The sequence below is a fragment of the Symphalangus syndactylus genome, chromosome 3, assembly GCF_028878055.3.
Source record: "Symphalangus syndactylus isolate Jambi chromosome 3, NHGRI_mSymSyn1-v2.1_pri, whole genome shotgun sequence".
Lineage (NCBI taxonomy): Eukaryota > Metazoa > Chordata > Mammalia > Primates > Hylobatidae > Symphalangus > Symphalangus syndactylus.
In genome coordinates this window covers 137,489,160-137,512,168 of record NC_072425.2, presented here as the reverse complement: position 1 = coordinate 137,512,168, position 23,009 = coordinate 137,489,160, and the positions used below count along the sequence as shown (strand labels likewise).

General features: G+C 35.4%; 1 protein-coding gene across 5 annotated transcripts in view; it reads right to left on the bottom strand.

Annotated features, from left to right (window-relative positions):
* Nucleotides 1-23,009, bottom strand: part of ARHGEF12 (Rho guanine nucleotide exchange factor 12) — a 154,032-nt gene that overhangs the window by 62,770 nt on the left and 68,253 nt on the right. For 3 of the 5 annotated variants that reach the window (XM_055273487.2, XM_055273490.2, XM_063636590.1), the window contains exons 2-7: nucleotides 20,567-20,590; nucleotides 18,884-18,969; nucleotides 17,255-17,311; nucleotides 5,850-5,948; nucleotides 4,857-4,906; nucleotides 2,000-2,057 (exon numbers count right to left, since the gene is read on the bottom strand). In XM_055273487.2, the coding sequence (XP_055129462.1) occupies nucleotides 2,000-2,057; nucleotides 4,857-4,906; nucleotides 5,850-5,948; nucleotides 17,255-17,311; nucleotides 18,884-18,969; nucleotides 20,567-20,590 (374 nt within the window). The remainder of the gene's footprint in view (nucleotides 1-1,999; nucleotides 2,058-4,856; nucleotides 4,907-5,849; nucleotides 5,949-17,254; nucleotides 17,312-18,883; nucleotides 18,970-20,566; nucleotides 20,591-23,009) is intronic. The other 2 variants (XM_055273488.2, XM_063636589.1) reach the window with 1 other exon arrangement.

Below are 23,009 nucleotides of genomic sequence, written 5' to 3'. Positions count from 1 at the left end.
CTTTATGGATGTCAGATTTACAACTGTTTTGGATATGCAGAGGTTTTTATGCTTTACTTTAAGTTTTTAGCTATGCCTTTACTATTGGATAAGTAATTTACTGCTAGAATCCCAGAATTTAATTTTTTAAGTAAAATTTATACTGGAATGAGCAAAAAATATAACCTAGAAAGCTAAAGAAATGTTTTTATACACCTCAGTGGGACATCAGGCATAAACTTATTAACATAAACCATATTTATGCAGCACACAACAATTTATAAATCACATTCTCATTAAATAAGTGGTCAAATTTATTCAAGTAAAGGGATCTAATTTTGATCACTGCACTCTTTTAAACTAAAGTTAAGAACGCTGATCAAAGTGACCATTTGGAGCACTGGTACTCTGATGAAAAAGTTTTAAAAATTTCATAGTTGCTTAACATAGCAGTAAAAAGGCCAAGAAAAAAGTTAGTTTATTAAACTTCTTCTGAATATGTCCATCCACCTGATACAGAAAAATAGAATTAAATAAAACAGTAGTGATTCTGCTTGATCACAAACAACTATCTCTTATTTCTAGTCTACTTTACTGTGGAATAATCTGATGCAGAAGATCATAAATTCTTTTTATTATTCCTTTTTAAAAAAATTTTCATTCAGTTCAAGCAGTCTCTCTTTTTTTTTAAGAGATACAATAACAAATACATATGGCCCAAACCAGGCCAGAACAAAGAAAAAGGAAGTTATATTTTAGGTGGTGGACTCTCATGTGACTTTCTTTACTTCTGTTATAACTGTCATGCTCTTTTCCATTCAATATGTGAAGTAATTAGAAAATATAAAATCTTGGCCAGGCATAGTGGCTCGTGCCTGTAATCCCATCGCTTTAGGAGGCTGAGGCAGGTGAGTCCAGAAGTTTGACAGCAGCCTGGGGAACATAGCAAAACCCTGTCTCTACCAAAAAAACAAAACAAGACAAAACAAAAAACAAAAAACAAGGTGGGAGGATCACTTGGACCCAAAAGTTGGAGGCTGTAGTGAGCTGTAATTGCACCACTGCATTCTACAAGACCCTACCCTAAAAAAAAAAAAAAAAAGAAAATCTAAAATCTCTCTTGGAAAGCAGGTAAGGTTAAAGGGTAACAACAAAATGAAACCAAAGCCCAGGTTGGGGAAGACTTCACCTGACTCAGATTCAGACGACCCACCCCATCACCACCTGCCAGCAAAGCTCACAGGGTCACTGAACCTTCCATTCTCCCTGTGCAGATGGGAAAACTGAGGCCCTGTGAGTGGCTGAAGCCTGGCTTGCCCATAACTCACTGCCAGCTCAAGGTGTGTGAATCCACCTTTGACCCTGCAAGTGACGGGAGGTTAGCTGCAGACTCCCACTGCTTCAAGCCTGTTTCACCACGGAGAACTAAGTCCAAGTGGGCTATTTACTCAAACCCGAAGATCACAAATTCTTAACCCTAAAGATTTCCAACAGAAGATCGCTACTCTGGATTATATAATCATTTACTTATCTGAGGGAAAGTGATTGTACTAGATGATTTTTAAAGCTCCATTTCAGTTCATCACGCCATATGTCTGATTTCTCAACCTCCTTCCTCTCAGGTGACTCATGCATTTCTTTCAAATATATGTATCAAATATTACCAAGAATGACAGGAATATTATAATCAACCACATAAATGGAGTTGACAAAAGATAGCTATTAGTAAGTTAAGAGTTTTCACCTCAGATTTTCCTTCAATGCAGGGATCAGCAAACTCCAGCCAAGGGGCTAAACCAGGATCACAGACTTTTGGTAAATAGTTTTACTGAAGCACAGCTACACCCATTCATTTGCATATTGTCTATGGCTGCTTTCATGATACAATGACAGAGTCGGTAGTAGACTATATAGTCCACATAGCCTAAATATTTACTATTTGGCCTATTACAGGAAATTTGCTGATCCTTACTTTAAGGGTTTCAGAAAACAATTAAAACTAAGAATAACATTCACCTACATTTGATTAGCTTCACCACCTCCAGATGATTTGAATGAGTCACCAGAGTTCCATTCACCTGTAAGAAAACGAAAGTAGTGTATGTCAGATACATTCTATTGAGACAATGGATAAAATGACTTCAGGAATTATCATACATAATATAACCAATATAATATAGTAATCACATTACATTATTTATGTATTTGATTCAATATTCATTTTCACACCATGATTCTACAGGGCATATTCAGCAACAAAATGAACTTAAACCAAGGCCTTGACATACAAAACATTACAACTTATTCACCATGACAAATGACAAAACATAACATGAAACAGATTTACAAATCCTTCACAGTGAAGGGCTCATACAAATAGAAAAGATCTCTTTGCTTTTAATTACCAACTCATCAATTTGTCAAAATTAATAATAAATAATTTTTAAAAATAAGTATTTCCACAATATTCAATTTGCTTTTAGTTTTTCAACCATGATCTAATCTTCACAAAGAAAACTAATTTTCAGACCAGCTAAATGTAGGAAATGTTATCCCGATTCTGAATTAAACCAAACAAATCAAGGCAAAACTATCAAATGTGGATTTAACATTAATTTTCTGATGAATTCTCTGATCCAAGTTTAAAATTCAAATATATCAGCGTAAAAAACAGAAGTACAAGTATATTCATCCTGCCCCATGAGATAGTTACTGTTAGCGATGACATTTAATTTTGGAGACACTTTTCTAGTATATACACACCAAATAGACACATAAACATTTTCCATTACAACTGGTTTTTTCCTGGAAAAAAAAATAAAGCTTTTTTTTCACCGTATGGCAGCTATCTTTCAATAAAGGTACACACTGACCTAATCCATTCTTTTCAAAAGCTGCAAATGAAATATAATTTATTTCTCTGTCCCTCAGTTTATGCAGTTATGTAATAAAGCCAATACGAATTTCCCTGTACACGTAACTTCACATTTGTACACTTATTTCCTCAGATAAGTTCCTAAAAGCAAAATTGCTTGTCATGTTATATACTTTCTTAAAGGCTTTTGATACATATTCACAGACTTTCATCCAAACAGGTTTTACCTAATTTATACTCACAACGAACTCATGAGAATAGTCATTTTACCATACCCAAACTATACTAAATGTGTATTACTAATCTTCAAATTTTCTGACAGCCAAATGTATTTTTCACCTATCATTTTTTTTCTTTTTTTTTTTTTTTGAGACGGAATCTCGCTCTGTCTCCCAGGCTGGAGTGCAGTGGCATGATCTCGGCTCACTGCAACCTCCGCCTCCCAGGTTCAAGCAATTCTCCTGCCTCAGCCTCCCGTGGAGCTGGGACTACAGGTGCCGGCCACCACGCAAGGCTAATTTTTGTATTTTTAGTAGAGACGGGGTTTCACCATATTGGTCAGGCTGGTCTCGAACTCCCGACCTCAGGTGATCCGCCCGCCTCAGCCTCCCAAAGTGCCGGGATTACAGGCGTGAGCCACCGCGTCTGGCTTCACCTATCATTTTAATTCCTTCTTCTTTGTTATCAGTGAGGTTGGCCATATCCCCATTAATATGTTATGTATTTCAATTACTTTAGGGAATTGCCTGATAAAATTCTTTGCCCATTTTTCTTTTAGAATATTTATTCCTTTCTTATAATTTAAAAGTGTTCTTTAAAATTAAGGATATCTGGTCTGTGATACGTTTCAAATGTTTCTTCCAAATTATTTTTCATGGTATGTTTTCCTATGTAATAATAATTTGATTTTAAGTAATCAAATTAGTCAATTATTTCAAGAACAGTTACTGACTAACCCATTCTTTCTCTACTGATCTGAATTCAAAATCTATTTCTAGTCTCTCTGTTGTGTTCCACTGGTAGGTCTATATCTAGATTAGAGTCATACACATCTCCTCTCATACATACACATATATATAACATTTTTTTCTTTAGTGATTCTTACATCTTTATAAAGTTCATCTGGAAGAATAATCAGATTGACATCTACCACTATAATTCTATTTGCATATAGGTCAGATATCGCTTATCTGAAATACCTGGTACCAGAAGAAGTGTTTTGGATTTTTTTGAAGTTTGGAATATTTGTATGTACATAATGATACATCTTGGGGATGAGACCCAGGTTTAAATATGAGCCTTTTATGTTTCATATATACCTTATACCCATAACCTGAAGGTAGTTTTCTACATTTTAAATACTTTTGTGCATGAAACCGAGTTTTTTGTTTTGGTTTGGTTTCATTTATTGTTTTTTAAAGATAGGGTCTCACTATATTGCCCAGGTCGAAGTGCTGTGGCTATTCTCAGGTATGATCAAAGTGCACTGCAGTCTCAACTCCTGCACTCAAGCAATCCTCCCACCTCAGCCTCCTGAGCAGCTAGTAATACAGGCTCAAGCTACTGTACCTGGTGAAACCAACTTTTGACTGTGACCCATCACATGAGGTCAAGTGTGAAATTTTCCATTTATGGTGTCACGTTGGTGTCAAAAAGTTGCAGAGTTGGGAGCGTTTCAGGTGTCAGATTAGAAATGTTCAACTTGTACTTTGATGAGAATTGCTTAATAACAGACTAATCTGGAGAGAAATGATCTTTCCAACACTGAATTACTCTCCTACTCAAGAACATATATTCCTCCATTACTTTCAATCCTTTTATTATGTCCTTCAGTAAAGGGTAATATTAATTTTAAAACAAATGAAATAAGTTTGTATAGTCAACAGATCTATCATACGTAGTATGATGCTTTTTATAAAAATCCAAGTGAAAAAATCAGAATATGACCAATATATGTTGTTTTTTAATCCTACCGTAAATTCTATAATAGCCTTTTCCTTACCTTGATGATTCGATCACCTGTCTGTACTCCAGCCCGCATGGCTGCTCCATCTGTATGAGAAATTAATTACTTAAAATGTGATTCATTTGCATTTACTGATCATCTTCCTGACAGAGGGACAGTATAACAAACTGGTTAAAAACATGGGCTGTCCTTTGGGAGGCCGAGGCGGGCGGATCACGAGGTCAAGAGATCGAGACCATCCTGGCCAACATGGTAAAACCCCGTCTCTACTAAAGATACAAAAATTAGCTGGGTGTGGTGACACATGCCTGTAGTCCCAGCTGCTCGGAAGGCTGAGGCAGGAGAATCACTTTAACCCGGGAGGTGGAGGTTGCAGTGAGCCAAGATGGTGCCACTGCACTCCAGTCTAGTGACAGAGTGAGACTCCATCTCAAAAAAAAAAAAAAAAAAAAAAAGGCTGTAAAGTCAGACTTTACGTTCAAATCCTGCTTCTACCACTCACTAGTTATGTGACCTTGGACTGATTTTATGTTTTTTTACTCTAAGCCTCAATATCACCTATAAAATGGGGATAAAAAAATTGCCTACCTCAAAATTACAGCACCCAACATAAAGGAAGTATTCAATGTATGGTAACAGCAGTAGAAAATATTATCATTGCTGTTTTGGGAAAATAAATGGTATTTTTGAGGCCATAGCTATCTCTTTAATCTGTCTTTGCCAAAATATCACTGGTGCCATGGAAAACTGAAACTTCAGAAATTTGTGTGTGGACAATAAAGTATCATGACCAAGGAGTCACATGATTTCTAAAACTATATAAAAACTGATTACTTTCTAACAAGTACAAAAAAAATCAACTGGAGTAAATTCCTTCCTAGAACTATGACATGATAGACGAATCTAGCACAATAGTCCACATGACCTGCAATCTATGTAATTATTCTATTCTTGGCAATTGCCATTATTTAAGCTTTTCTATTCTTACTCTGTTTACTGAGTGATAAATTGTTTTTTAAAATGCCTTGCCTTCTTTGACAGACTGTACGAAGACTGGATTGTCTCCACTGACCGTCAGCCCAAATCCATTGTCATCTTTCTGGATGATTACACAACGTTGAACAAGACCTGCACAAGAACCACAGTGTAAAAAAAAAAAAAAAAAAAAAAAAAAAGGAAGAGAAAACAGAGAAAGGAAAAGACAATAATTATATATTAGTAATAAACTATGTTCCATCTGGAGAAACAAAAAGTAGCACATGTAAATCCACATGGTGAAATAAGAACACTAACCACCATCAACAAAGCAAGAACACCAGAGTCACACATACTGTTTTCTCACTGGCGGAGTATAATAGAATTGCTCCAATATTAAAAACAGCTATGGCAAACTGCAAAATATTAAGTATTAGACATGAGACAGCTAGAAGGAAAGCCCATTCACATCCATGCTATTTCTCTGTAGTATAAAATTCTCCCCCCGCCCCACTGCCGTGTGTTTTTGGTACCCTAATTGGTGTTTAACCCAAGAAAAATCAACCATCTTAGGACATGGGGCTAGGAGCATCTCAAGGAAAATTCTGGAGAAATCCAGTCTTACTCTCAAGAAAATATACTCAGGAAAACAGTAAAATGAAAGGAGGTGCGTACAGAGTACCTGAAGTTATTCCCCACAGAAGGGAAGAGAAAGGAAGAGTTCAGGGGGGAAAAAAACTCTGGCTTATAGAAAACATAAACAGAAAAGACAAAAAAGTAGAAAAGATAAAGAATCTGTGAGCTCAACCAGTTCCTTCATCTCTTTCATATACTTACCTGATTCCTAAGGGAGAATTTGTGTTTCTTCTAAACAACAAATGAAAACTGTCAGGGCAAGGTGAGAGAAAGAGGGCCCCAGCCAGAGGAACAGAAATGTCCTGCCAGAGTAGAACCCTGATTAGTACCCAGGGCTGTTTTATCATACACCAGATCTGAAGATCTTGAACTCTGTGTTAGCCAGAGACAACATACATTTTCAGCTTTGCAGGATCTAAGCATGTCACCGAAGTCAATATATATATATATGAAACAGGTAAAACAACACAAAGATAATGATGAGAAAATAAAAACTTTTTCTAAAGATTTTAATACAAAGAGCCACAATCTTTTAAATAAGTCTGATTTACCAACCAAACGATATGTTAAAGATACGTTAATAAAAAATATATATAGACTGTGTGTACAATGGCTTATAGAAAACATATACATATAACAAATTATATATATACACACAGTGTATATACATATCTATTTTTGCTGCTAATGACACATCATGAGTACATGAGCCTACTGTAGCTTAACATGAACCTTAACCCTTGAACTCATGCCCTACACAAAAATTAAAGCAGATCATGGGCCTAAACATAAGCTAAAATTTTTCATAAGATAACACAAAAGGAAATCGTCAATACCTTAGGGTATTAAAGAAAACAAAAAAGGAAGAAAGAAAAAGAAAACAGATAAAATACATGTAACAAAATATTTTATAACATTAAAAAAAGACCTTAGGGTGGGTTTATAAACCATAAAAAAAACCTAGGAAACTGGACAAAAATTTAAAACATTTGCTATTCTAAAGATACTGATAAGAAAATGAAAAGGCAGGCCGGGTACGGTGGCTCACACCTGTAATCGCAGCACTTTGGGAGGCCGAGATGGGCGGATCACGAGGTCAGGAAATCGAGAACATCCTGGCTAACACGGTGAAACCCTGTCTCTACTAAAAATACAACAAAATTAGCCAAACGTGGTGGCAGGTGCCTGTAGTCCCAGCTATTCGGGAGGCTGAGACAGGAGAATGGCGTGAACCTGGGAGGCGGGTCCAGCCTGGGCGACAGGGCGACACTCCGTCTTAAAAAAAAAAAAAAAAAAAAAAAAAAAAAAAGGAAAAGAAAATGAAAAGGCAAGCCACAGAGAAAATATTCACAATACAGATATCTGATGAAGAATTTATATCCAGATTATATGCAACTCTTCAACCAATAATGGAAGACAAATGTTAAAGGGGGTAAAATACTTAAATAAACACATTACAAAGATACACCAATGGCCAATAAGCACATGTAAAGGTGCTTAACAGCTGCAGTCGTCAGGAAAACACAAATTAAAACCACAGTGAGATACCACTATACACCAACTAGTCTGGCTAATCATAAAAAGTGGTAGCAAAGAGGTGGAGCAACTAGAACTCTTAGAACATTATAACAGTGCTGGTGGGAATGTGCTAACATTCTGGAAAACTGTTTGGAAATTTCTTATAAAGGTAAGCATATATTTACATATGATCCATGAATTTTACTCTCAAGAGAAAGAACAATTTGTGTCCACAGAAAGACATACACGAATGTTCACAGCAGTTTTATTCATAAGAGCCCAAAACTAGAAACTCAAATGTCCATCAATGGATGAATGGATAAACAAACTGTGATATGTCCATACAATGTATTAGGAAGGAAGAAAAGGACTACTCATACATACAACAAACATAGATGAATCATAAAAACATCATGGTAAGCAAAAGAAGCCAGTATGTAAGAAAGTAAACACTACATGACTCCAGCATAGAAAAGGAAAAACTAAACTAAAACAACAAAAAGCAGAATAGCAACTGCCTAGGGGAGAAGCAGGGAAGAGGAGTGGGAATGACTGCAAAATGAAATGAAGGAACTTTCTGCAGTGATGGAAATGTTCTGTTTCTTAAGATAATGTTTACATGAGTATGCATATTCATTTGTCAAAATCTTCTAACCATATACTTACAATTAGTGCATCTTATTTTATGTAAATTTTACCTCAATAAAGTTGATTTTCAACATTTAAAAATGTGTTACCCCTAAATTCTAGGGACTTCTAAATACTAAATAACATATTCACCACTCTCACAAAACAATAAATTGTAATGAGGGCAGGAGATAACACATTAGAATTCAACCTTTGTTATCTGTTCAGTGTTACTTTCTTCAAGTAATTAGGACAACTATAAAATAGGATATGAATACAAAAATCAAGTTAAAAAAAACATTCTTTATAAATTCTAGTATATAATAAATAGAATCAGAGATTCTGGCCAGGCACAGTGGCTCATGCCTGTAATCTCAGCACTTTGGTAGGCTGAGACAGGTGGATCACCTGAATGAAGTCAGGAGTGAGACCAGCCTGACCAACATGATAAAATAAAATCAGCCTGGTGTGGTGGTGCATGCCCGTAATCCCAGCTACTTGGGAGGCTGAGGCAGGAGAACTGCTTGAACCCGGGAGCTGGAGGTTGCAGTGAGCCGAGATTGCACCATTGAACTCCAGCCTAGCCTGGGCGACAGAGTGAGAGACTCCATCTCAAAAAAAACAAAAACAAAAACATCATTAGACTAAGCAGCATTTCACAGGAATCTTCTAAAATCCATGCTTGCTTTTGGAAACAAATATTTCACAACCTCCCTTACAGTTATTTGAAATTTCAAAATAAACTAGATATTGTGACTTTAGAAATCAAGGCAATTATAACACTGAATACATTTTTTCATACTATATTCGTGCTTCTCCTTTCTCCCACCCCACCTCACAAAAGCTGAAAATTAATGAATTAAAGGTTTCTAACATGGGTGATTGCAGTGCTAAGCAACCTGGGCTTCTTAAATAGACCTTTTTTCAGATGCCTGCAGAGAACAGGATGCCTGTAAAAGATGAGGGAAAAGGGTATTTGGAGTTGAGGAGTTTGCTATGTTTGCACCTTTCACTTGAATAAAAAAATATATAAAGTAGTTAGCTTAATGCCTAACAAATATTAAGGGTTCATACTTGGTAAATATTATTTTATTATGATTGGGGGGGAGTTTGACCTTGGACTTTCCCCTCTATCCATGCTACTAGTACAATTATAAGTACTTTTATGTTAATAAACTCCTATCAACGCAAATGATCCTTAAGAGGATCGATTCTGGCTGGGCGCGTTTGGGAGGCTGAGAAGGGCACATCACGAGGTCAAGAGATCGAGACTATCCTGGCCAACATGGTGAAACCCTGTCTCTACTAAAAATACAAAAACTAGCTGTGCGTGGTGGCACGTGCCTGTAGTCCCAGGCTACTCAGGAGGCTGAGGCAGGAGAATCACTTGAACACAGGAGGCGGAGGATGCAGTGAGCCGAGATCGCGCCACTGCACTCCAGCCTGGCGAAAGAGACTCCATCTCAAAAAAAAAAACAGGATCAATTATGACTTATGTCTAAGTTTTGTTTTTTAGCAAACAAGGAAAGTAGTTTTGGATGGGTAAGGAAGACAGAAGGGAAATTTAAAAGGGTAGAGCTTCTTGTTATAGGTAGCTTTAGAAGATGAGAGACAGCTGGATGTCCTTAAGAAAAGAATCAGTCTTCTTACAAGCTTTTCCTAAATATGCATACTGAAGTTAGGTGCCCCTCTTACAGACTCCCACTGCACCCTCTGTATACTCCTATTGTATCACCCTTACTCACACTGATTTGTATTTGTTTTTGTTCTTTCATTAGATTTTATGCTCCAAAGGTGTAGGGGCTGTATCTTGATCACAATCTTATCTCAGAACCTTGCATGTATTTTGGGACAGAAGGAAACTTACAAAAATTGCTTATGAATTAATGAAATTCAGACAAGCAGACAAGTCTAGAGATGAAAGGAAGCTCAGAAAGGGAGGTCATCAGAGAGAAAAAAACAGCACCATGCACAGTCAATTTTATAAATATGCCTAGAATCCTAATAGATTAATAAGAATCAAGAAAATCTATTAGTATTACGTCAGAATATGCACACCTGTTTTCTCCAATTCATAACAGTCTCAGTCTGATAACCTTCCCTCTTATTTCTACAGCAAAAGGAGAAGATGAGGGACAAAGAATAAAGAGGAAAAGGAAAAAGAACTATGCACACATCCTATTCAATTTTTACTTCTCCCCAAATCCACTGTACTAGCCACATTTATTATTTTATATTTACCTGCTAATGTGAGACTGATGTACTTTAACATGTACTTTAAATCAGTAGACCAATATAAAAAGTGTTACACATACAGTCAATTCAGAATCTATAAAATTCAAATTAACAATACTAGTCTGTCTTGTCCGTCTGTGGTGTCTGCATAAATTTAGATTTGTGGTAACAATTAACTGGAAACAAAGCCATCCTACCATTCAAAATTCAGAAATCCAGTCCTTCAAATGCTCAAATCTATTATGTTCCCTCTCATTCAAAATCAAATGAAATGTTTTTTCTTTTTCTTCAGAGAAATATTCTATTTGTTGACCAGAAGCTGTTTTAACCTACCACAAAGGGAAAAATTCCACCCTCTGTAGAACTAAAATCACCAATACTGGCTAAATTATCATATCTTTGAACTATCCTTTTTGACACACACACACAAAAATCCTACTTCTTTTATTTGTTTTAGCGAATTTGCATTGAGCATCTGTCCATACTAGCTATTTAACAGTGCAGTCCATAGGTGCTATGAAGAACCCAAAACTACTTGGAGTTTTTGTTCTCAGAGAACATAAAGTCCTGGCAGGACAATACTGAAAACAAATGGAGAAAAAAATGACAATGTTTAAGAATCAGAAAATGGTACAGATAATAGGCCCTGTATGTTACAGAGAAAGCCAAAGATAAAAGTAGACTCATGACTCCAAAATAGCAATCTTCAAATTTCATTAATTAAAAAAAAACCCAAAACCAGCATTCGTCATTTTTACTTTTTCTGATTTTCACAACTCATATAGTCCACAGTTTTGTTTTGTTGCTAAATCCTTTATCATCTGGTATAAAGATTATCAATCATAACTACCATACAAATGTATCTATCTGTGAATATGAGTTCTGTAAGGCCACCTAATTACTTTGGTATGTGCTATATGCCAGCACTTTGCATAGACACAGGCAGAGTGTTCAAAAAGTAAAACCATTGAGACTTAAACTTCCTTCAAACCTAATCCTAACAGGCAGGCACAGTGGATCACACCTGTAATCCCAACATTTTGGGAGGCCAAGGCAAGAGGACTGGTTGAGGCCAGGAGTTTGAGCACAGCCTGGGCAACTTAGCAAGACCTCTTCTCTACAAAAAATAACAGTAATAATAAACACGTTTTTCAAAAAAACAAAAGACTTAGTCCTAGTAATAATTCTTCAGTCCCATTGTTCTTGGTGCCATATGAGTATTTCTTCACAGCTGTTTTTTTAAGTGCATATACAGTAATGGTAAATGAGTGCATATCTCTATCATTGCACTTATCAAAATGTATTGCAATTCTTTTGTACCAGACTGTGAGCAACCAGAAACTAGGTACAGTCACTTCTATCTTTGTATCTCTATCCCTTAGTATAGTGCCTGGCATATAATGGGTGCTCACTAAATAGTTATTAAATATATTTGAATTTTATACATGAAGGAAATTTTAAATAAACATACTCAAACACTTTCTAATCAGAAAAAAAATCACAGCCTTGAAGACTATGCAAAGTAGAGAAACATTTCTATAAGAACACTAATTAACCTTCTGCCCTGGCAAAATTCCAACTATAATAATTTGATTTTCCATCTACCCCAAAATAACTCCTCTAGTTACAAAACCAACTTTATTTCCTGTTTCTTAAAAATCATATTTTGCCTAGAAGCTGATAAACCTGATATCATGCTTCATCTCATCAGTGAAGTAAAGATGTTATATCGAATTTACATAAATACTATCCATTTCTGTTTTATTTCCTTATCATAACAAAAGACATATTTTTTCTGTTAGAACAATGTGGCATTTAAAACTAACATAAAAAGACTGCTTGCTTCTTACTCAATAGATAATTACCAATGATCATATTTTGAAAGTGAAAAAAAATGAAGTTTTATTCTATAACTGTTCCTGAAAGAAGGCCATAACTCCTATAATGAAAATAGAGTGTGGAGCATATTAATGAAAATGGAGTGTTAAACATGTAAGATAACCTGTTAAATCTTCCATATTACATTGACTTTAGTGAAAGCACATTAGTCTTTCTTCGCCTTTTATTTTACTTCATGACCAAACTTCTCTAAGTTTCAGCTCTTAAGAATTAGCTTCAGGGAAGGGAGTGGAGAAGGGCCATGTGCAACCTCATAAAAACAGCTCATTTTAAACTGGTGCCAGACATACATGTTTTATGAGTAAGACCTCAGATAATCCTTTGATTAAGAAGCTTCTTGATTCTAAATGCACAATCTTGCCAGCAAGAGGAGCCTTAAATTCCAAGTATGCTGATTTCATTCTTTCAGACCACTACCAGAAAAATGTCTCTAAGTTACATTTTCTTCTATCTTCAAGTTTTTCAGAAGGAAAGAAAGATTCAATTAGGATGAGTCAAGATCTTATTCCATCAATTTTCTCTACTAAAATACTTCCTATGTCAATCTCAACAATCATCCATTCAAAACTCACTTAATGAGTGCCTCCAGTATGTTCAGCATTATGGGAGATGTAAAGATAAACATAAATATAAGTAATTAAATACAAATCAAGATGTCAACATTCAGAAACAACAAAAGTAGCTGGGCAATCCTAGGAAAAGGCAGTACTTGAATTGAGCCTTGAAAGATGAGTAGGATTCTAAGTTACAGGTGGTAATTCATTCAAGACAACAGAAATGGTATGTGCAAAGGAAGAATGCCAAAACATATTTGGAAAATGAAGCGCTGAAGGAGAATCAGAGTAGAACAAATTGTGGCGTTATCTTAATAACTACCTGTACTTTCTTAGCAAGTGAATGACCAAATTCTTACTTTAATAATATTAATCTGACAAGTCAAGGCAGAATACAGAATGGAGAAAAGTTAATGAATCAATGTGAAACTGAAATAAAAGTAAGTTACGAATCTATTAAAATAGTCTAATAAAATGATGGACAAGGCAGTGGGGTTGAAACCAAAGAGTGAAGGATGAAAAATATTGTGATGGTAGAAAATCAAGAGGACCTGGCAAATAGCTGACCACGGGGGACAAGGGAAAATGGAGAAGTCAAATATAACTTTAATAGAAATATAAGACTAGGTGAGTGGAAGAATGACAGTGTCATTACAAGAATTAGGGAAATAAAGAGGAAGATCGATTTCCAGCTGTAGAGAACAATGATGAACTCCAGTTTGGTCACTCTGAATTTATGGGACACTTAAGACTGGAGACTGGAAGAAAGATTGGGGACAGAAACTTGGGTCATGCCTACATGTATAACACAAGAGGGAAAAAACAATCAAATAAAGAGAGACAAAATAATTACAAAGAGTAAAGAACCAGGTTGATGTAATATCATAGACACCAAAGAAAGGGCATTGGCAAACATGGAGGAAAGGCCACGTGAGACAAACAGCAAGAAGGCAGCCATCTGCAAGCCAGCAAGGCAATCTTCTGACTTGATCACACTGACATCCTGATCTTGATCTTCTAACCTCCAGAACTGTGAGAAAATAAGTTTCTATTGCTTTAACCACGCAGTCTATGGCACTTTGTTACAGTGGCCTGAGCACACTAAGCCTTAAAAAGACGTAACTTATTTTCTTGAACCGAATACTGTCAGCAGGAATCTGTTCAGACACCAAGACAGCGGTTAAGCAGCAGCTATGGTCTAACTCAGAACTCCCGTGCTGAATCTCTCATTTCCTACAGTAACCCACAAAAGTATGTACCCTAAAACTTAAAGTATAATAATAATAAAATAAAAATTAAAAAAAAATTGTAGATCAGAAAACACATCCATACACGTTTAATAGACTCTAACAGGTAGAGAGTGAAAAATAAAGGGAAATGGAATAAACAACCGACTGACCACACTGGGCAGAAATGTAACAAAAAAAGTCAATACAAAGCAAACACTTGGTTTCCTTTTAAGATGCACAAAGTAAATCTATTTCACAAAGTAGCTCTAAAAATGGCTAAGAAGCCAGGTGCGGTGTCTCCTGCCTGTAATGCCAGCATTTTGGGAGGCCAAGGCAGGAGGACTGCTTGAGCTCAGGAGACAGAGACCAGCTTGGGCAACATGGCGAGACTTTGTCTCTACTATTTCTTTCTTTTTTTTTCCCCTGGCAAATCATTCCTTCAACAACCTCATCTCTATTAAAAAAAACAAACAAAACAGCTGGGTGCAGTGGTGTGCACCTGTAGTCCCAGCTACTTTGGAGGCTTAGGTAGGAGGATCATTTGAGCCCAGGAGGTTGAGACTGCAGTGAGTCATGATCGTGCCATTATACTCCATCCTGGGCCACAGAGCGAGATCTTGTCTCAAAAAAAAAAAAAAAAAAAAAAAGCCAAGAAAGTTTAAAATAAATAATATGTGAGTAACTAGCATTTTTGTTAAGTACCCAGCTAATGAATTTTACCCCGAGAAAACAATGTATAATCTCTAAAGTTTGAAGTGGGCTTATAATAAGACCCTACACTAAAGCAGAACGTCACCAGTTGCTATGACTCCAATCAGTAGTTTCAAGCTTTTCTGAATCCCCAGAGACTTTTTCATCTATGCTAACTGTACGTAATCTAAAGAAGTCTATTCACACAGGTGATAAAATATTTGTAATGTCAAAGAGATTTATGTTAGCAAGCTAATTCTGTTCTAATCAACTCATCCCTCCGATGAGCGCTTTTTGAGGACTTGTGGACTCAGTTCCTTCCAAAAAAGGTATTTCAAGGGTTCTCAAAAACCAAACACACAGAGAAGCCACACCTTACTTCCCGATTACCACTTAAAATGTTTCTATCACTACCAAGCCAATGGCATGTCTGAACTAGTATTAATATTTCTACCACTGCTAAGAAAAATATTAGTATAATATTTCTAGTCAGAGGTTCCTAAATTGTTAATCTTCATCTAAAGCACAGAACAAGCTTCTAAATACACATCACAGATCTAGGAAAATGGAGAGGAAGAAGAAATAGAACACTGCAAAGGCTACTGAAAAAGAATAGAGCTATAAATGTTCATGTTCCTAAGGAGAGGATAAACTATAGAAAGCTCTTTATATAGCACAGAAAGATAGAGTCTCGAGGAATTAGGTATTTCTTACTTGTCAGCAGCCAAAATACTCTGGAAGGAAGAAAAAGCGTAAACTTGATGTGCCACAAGGCATAGTATACATTTACTACTGAACTACTGTAAAAGGTATACACAGAAAAAGCAGTGGTCACAAAAACCCAAGTAAAGAACTACGTGTATGTATCTAACATAGAAGCATTAACTGGTTTAGAACCAAACACTGAGCTTTCTTAATACTAAAAAGTATCTGATATGGGCTCAAGTGCTAGCAGATATGAATTATCAAATGTCTTAAAAGAGGGAGGGCAATTCCTGTATTTTTTCCTCTCCTATATATCAAGCTAGGAAACATCTGCACCTGGGGGAGCTTCTACTCTACAGACTTGTGCCTCTATTAAAGATGACCTGATTTCCCTTTGAGGCCAAATTTGGAATCTTCCTAAAAAAAGAAATAATTTATCAGTCTTTCAGAAATTATTTTTAAAGTCTTAGCTCCAGGTAATTCCTCTCCTATTCACTTTTCTCAAAAAACAAGAAAAAAACCCAAAACAAAACCCTAATCAAACTCTAAAAGAAGGAAAGAGGGCAGGTAAAACTGCAAAGGAAAAGGAAAAATAGGTATGAACTTCACAAACATGGTTTATTGTATCTTTGGAAGACAGGACACAGTCTAGAAATATTAGCATTTCAATCATCTGCTGCAAAAGTTGACCACTCAGGTTAAACTTGCTCTTTGTTAAGATTATTTTTAAAAGGTACCATTTTGAAATTTTCCCATTCCGATTAAGCTTCAGAGAAACTTCTCAAAGGCACAAATTCTTCAAGCTATGAAAATAAAATACTTACGTATTTTTGCCATCGTGGATAAATTATACAAGAATGACTTTTCCACATGAAGAGGCAATTAAAAATAAACAAACAAAAAATGAAATAAAAATTCCAAAGAACTGCTAATACTTCTAAATTACACCAGTATTATACTTAGAGGAAAAGACTTAATTCCTCAAATTCTTCATGATCCAAACTCTGCAAATGAGACGTGGGAAGAAGATGACAAGAATTCAAAGCCCATTCATGTTATTTGGAGGAACCTGACCCAAACATATTAGAGATAATCACCTTCCTACCATAAACAAGACGGGAGAAGATGGGCAATGTGGCCTACTCTTAATCTACAATGTTAGTTTCTAGCAACCTTAAGCTTCCACATCACAGCCACGTTAAAACCCAGGCTCCCTTTCCCTGCAGTAGATCATGCCATGCACAGCAGACACAAGAAAGGCTGCAGTTATTTAAAAAGAAAGAAAGAAAGAAAAAAAAAAGAACAGAAAAGGAACACCATGAAGCAAGCTCCAAAGGGCAAGGCTGAATTAGCTACATTAGCTTACCATATATCTCGGATCTACTCTCCTCTGAACTAGACTTTGTCTTCTTGGAGGAGCTATCTGCACAAGAGCGGGAGAAAAGGAGAGAGATATAGAAAATATGGAGACCAATGTAAGGGGAAAAATTCATGGGGAAAAAGGAATGAATCATGATCAAGTTAAATCGTGCAAACACAAAGTATGAACATAACAGATGACAGCACTTAGAATAGTCACAAACAGCACAGGTAATGACATATTTTAAAGATTTATCGAAGAAAAGACAGTGCAATAAAAATATATTCAAACAAAACAACACATGAATAGTACACAAAATATATCGCCTGGTAATTGTAGAGATGACAAAAGCACTAAAAGCTATAATGATCTCATTATGAAGCATTGCATACACCTTTGCTTAAATCTGTCTCTGGAGATGGGCACAGCACAGACGTAGATACGAAATAAACCTAACAAGATTATATTTTTGTGAACATAGGGCAGAAACTTTTGACCTTATTGGCAAGACAATACCTAATCATGTAAATGAAAGCCTCTGAGCCCCATGACTACAAAATTAGGCATCGGAATGGAAAATTCTCTCTTCATGGAGATCCGTAAGTGACGTAATACATAGTCCCACAACCAAAGCCTCCTAAATTGATGACTGGAATTTCATTTTACCTACTACCCAAAATGCAGAAAATGATTATCTGTGTGCTTCCTAGATAATATTTACAATATTTTTTCAAAATAAAGGAGTTTATACTAATAAAGTATGAAACGTCTTAGATAAAACATACTATTCTCTATTAAATATTTAAAATTATATTTCTAAGTAAAAAATACCTAAAAATAGATACATTATTTTATTTTTATGTATCTGAGATTGCGAGATTTACTTCCTCTCTTGTCAAAGGGACATGCAAGTGAATAAAATAGTATGTGCACAAAAAATATATATCAGTTTCAAATGAAAAAAGCAAGATTACCAAGCACTTTCTATGAATCAAATACTGAGTAAGTTTACAAGGAGAAAGCAAAAGGAAAAAGCCTAGATGTTTTAAAAGGAGATCAATCTGAAAGTCTGTTAACGTGACAACCCTAGGAAAGATCGACACTGCTTAGGTTGAAAGACAGCTCTTTAAGTTCAGAATACTTTTTGACTGAAAGAAAGGGATTTCTATTCATTTGTTTACCCTAAAATGAGACAATCATTAATTTGTGAAATTGATTTATCTAAAACTCCAATTCACCATAATCACAATTGAATTTTTAGATGACTACAGAAGTGTAGAGTTGTTAGAGCCTTGGTTTTACGACATACTACTGCTTATACCATGATTCAACTTAATACCGAGTCCTTGATCTGACCAAATCTCCAATTATTATATAACCATTTCTATTATTATCACTACTTAAAGATATAATATACTCTACAATGATACTTCTGTAGTGGAATGTACAGTGTTGGAAGTTAAAAATGCTTGCATTCCTGCTAAATGCAAAGGCCTTATTATGATATAATTGGAGGAATGTGAGAGTCCTAAAACAGATCAAACAACTATTCCTGAGTGTTTCGGGTAGCTTAAGCTCTATTATTCTGAACTTCACTACTCTCAATAATCTTTGAAAGAATGAATAGTGTTTTACCTGTGGGATCAAAATCATGTGATGCAATGCGCTCAACTTTCTGCTTCTTATCTGTTGGTGACTCTCGGTTCAAAATACTTCCATGCCTAAATTAAAGCAAAGTAATCAAATGCTTAGTGCAAGAAAATCATTAGAATAAAAAATTTAAAATTCCAAAAGTGGATCTTACAAGAGAAACCAGGAAATCAGTTTACTTTACACAGCACCATAAGCCTCTCTAATTTACATTTTTCAATAAGTTTTGGTGATACACAGTCTATTTACTTGATTATAAAAAGTGCTTAAAATAATTAAAAATAGTATTCAGCATTAAAGTCTCTTATTCTTACAAGTAACTGCTTATATTTTTTTGTGTGTGGTTTTCACAGGTCAATACTATCATTTCCATTTAACAGACAAAAAAAAAAAAAAAAACACAGTGCCTAAAAGGAATTAAACACATTCTCCAACTCTACATATACAACGTCAAGTTCAAAATCACTGCATAAATAGAGCATGCATGAGAATGGTTTAAAATTTAAAAAGCAAGCCTTAGGCAAGCCTCATTTTAAGCCTGCCTAGGTAGTTCTAGCCACAGAAGTCTTAGCCAACCACTTTAAGGACAAATGACATTATTATTATTTTTTCTATGACTTAGCCAATTACACTGATCAGACAATGGTTAGGTGACGAGACCATAGCAATAAAACATATGTACACATACACATATTCACTGAAATGCCAAAGTTAGCATTGGATCCTGGACTATGCTGACACTAAAAATGATAAAATATAATAATTAGGAATGACATACTACCTAGATTTTATATTTATGATAATTAAGATAACAGAAGAAATGCTGAAAGCAAAAATACTGAGGAAGAGGCATTTAATACCTGGAAATGAATAAATATATAGACATGGATACAGGCATAGATATATTTGAACATTTTGGATTTTTTTCTTCACTGTCTTAAAAACTAGGCCGGGCACGGTGGCTCACGCCTGTAATCCCAGCACTTCGCAAGGTCAAGGCGGGCGGATCACAGGGTCAGGAGATTGGGACCATCCTAGCTAACACGGTGAAACCCCGTCTCTACTAAAAATACAAAAAATTAGCCAGGTGTGGTGGCGGGTGCCTGTAGTTCCAGCTACTCGGGAGGCTGAGGCAGGAGAATGGCATGAACCCGGGAGGCGGAGCCTGCAGTGAGCCGAGATCGCACCACTGCATTCCAGCCTGGGCGACAAAGCAAGACCCCGTCTCAAAATAAATAAATAAATAAAATAAAAAAAAAAATAAAGTAATTAAGACTAAACTAGTGCCAAAGTTCATTAACTAAAGGCAATTATAGTCACACAAGTGATAAAACACATTAAAAACTACCATTCTATTTTCACCTCCCAAGCTACTCATAATTCAAAACAGTCACAAATAGATTTTAAAATTAATTCTCTTCAGAGTGACCTTAAATATCATCTTGAACAAAATTTTCAAATGCTTATATTAAAAATATTATCAAAACAATGCTGCCTTCCAGAAAAAGTAACATCTTTTATATTTTAAATTTGTAAAACATTTTGAAATTTTGAATTACTTGAATACACATTCTCAAAAACCACAAAAATCCACCATAATTTCAAAGGGATGCTTATAATTAAAATATAACCTAAACTTGAGTATAAAGTGCAATTGAGCAAACTTACCTTATAGGTTTTTTGAGGGGAAACCTGAAACAAAGAAAAAATAAGGATAGATGTAGTTATTTTACTTATAAGATTTTGTTACTAAATTTATTCATCCTACTGAACCAGAATAAGAGATTTAAATCTTATGGTAACTTTCCAATAGCAAAAATCAATAAACTGGAGGAATAGGAAGTTGAACACCATGTTTAAGTATCTTAACTACTTTGTTAAATCTTAAACTGCCAGTGCATTTACCATCAGCTGTCCTAGAATATAGCTTTTCTTTTTAAAAATCCCAATAATAAGAGCAATTGCTAAATTTATAAAGGGCTTACTAAATGCTATGCATTATTTTCACATGTATTATCTCGTTTAATCTTGAGAAAAAGAAATCTCTATGAAGAGATATACTTTCCATTTTATAGATTTTTAAAAGTCAAGACAAAAAGAAATATTTTGCCATTAAAATATTATTCTCACTGTTTTCCTAGAAGGGAAAGTTCCTTCCTTCCCATCACTTCACACTACTTCCCAAAATATCTGGGTGCTGATTACTGCACTATTGATCTATGTCATCGTGATCCTTAATTATTAGGTTTAGATTTAATAACAGATATCTAGAAAAAAATTAACATTAAAGTACTATCGGTTACAAAAAATACCTTCCAAAAGTAGAAAACAAAGGGCACTTTCCTGTTTTGTTTTTCTGGGGGGTCCTATAAGCTGAAAGAACTACAGCATTTCCTCCTGGTTGTCTCTCTTTTAAATGAATACTGCTGGAAGCTTCTTGATAAGCGCTTGATGCTATATATAAATGCTAATCTAAGTCCTCTCAAATATCATGCCACATTTTGATTTCTGTCTTTTAAATTATTTCAACCTATGGCATTTTATGTAAAGATTATTTAGTAATAGGAACCGTACTTTATTAAGAACATTAGTAAAACTAGGGTTTTAAAAAAGCCTATTAGTAAAGACAGCAAGAAATAAACATAATACAATGATACTTCAATGACTACATTTCATTTGGCATGGAGGTAGAAACAAAACCTCTAAAATACAAGCTGACTTACAATTCCCTTCGACACCTATTTAAACCAAAATTGATCCACAGAAAAAGACAAAGAATCTAAAACCTTTCCTAATCAGTGATAGCATGTTAACTTACAAAGAAGTAGTGGTAATAAGTAAAGGGGGTTCTGGGACAAGATGACACTGCTCTAGAGAACAAACTGACTTTACAAAAGACCACGAAATCTTCAGAAATAGGAGTTCCTAAGCAGTCTGTCCATAATTGTTGAGGTGGGAGAGGGAGGGAATGGGAACATGTTTCTTAACTTACAGATGAACATACAAGTTGACAGAAAAGGATTCCAACTGAGTTTCTGCAAAGGATAACAACTGCCATTTATCAACCTTAGGCGCTCGACCTCACAGCCATTATAAAAACTCCTACCCTAAAACAATGCTGCTTGCGTCAGGGACTGTAACATCCAGGGGGATGCTGGTTAAGAATCCCGGAAGTTCCCAGACTACTGATTGTAAACCAGTTTCCTGAGCTATTTTCTCTTACAAGGTAATGAAAAAGGAGAGGAAAAAAGGGGACAAAAATGGAATGAGAAAATGAACAAGGACCACACCCACAGTCCAACTTGCTTATCATAATCTACTTACTACATTCAATAAAGTATAGATTAAGAACTTCTCAAATAATATTAAAATCATAATTTTTTCTCTAATCATTGAATTCTACTTTAAAGTATGTGCTAAAGCAAATAAATATATGTGTACATACGTGTGCATAAATGTGCTTATATGCATAAGTAACAATGTCAAGAACCTTCTTGGCTATTTCATTAGTTCTCTCTGCTTCAGCTAGGAAAATCACCAAGATAATCCCATAGTTTTCAAAATCCCTACCATATGCTGAATATTGAGACAGAGGTAATCAGAGAGCTGGAAGTAGAAAGCTAGAACCTCAAAGAAAGCCTGGGGCTAAAGTTGCAGATTTGAGTTATCAACCTACTGATGGTCACTGAAATGTAAAACACCAAGGAATTTTGAAAAAATGCTGAGGCTCAAATTTGGGGGAGAAACTAGCATCTGCATGATTGAGAACGGAGGTAGGAGATTAAGAAAATGAATTAGAAAAGAGAAAAGGCTGTCCCAGAAGGGAAGGAAGAGCAGATAATCCATACTATCAACTGCTGCAGAAAGGCAGGTCTGAAAGCTAAAAAGTGGCCAGGTTCTAAGCAACAAATCAGTTCAACCATTAGTCTGATGAAATAAATTCTGGTGAACAAAACTCCTACATTTTTAAGTCCCTGTCCACCGTGTAGTCTAATCATGAAATCATGACAATATCTTTGGTTAGATATTTATGTAGAACAGCTGTATGTGATTATGACATAATGTTACAGGTGCCTAATGAAACTGTGCCTGGTTTTTGAAAATATCATAT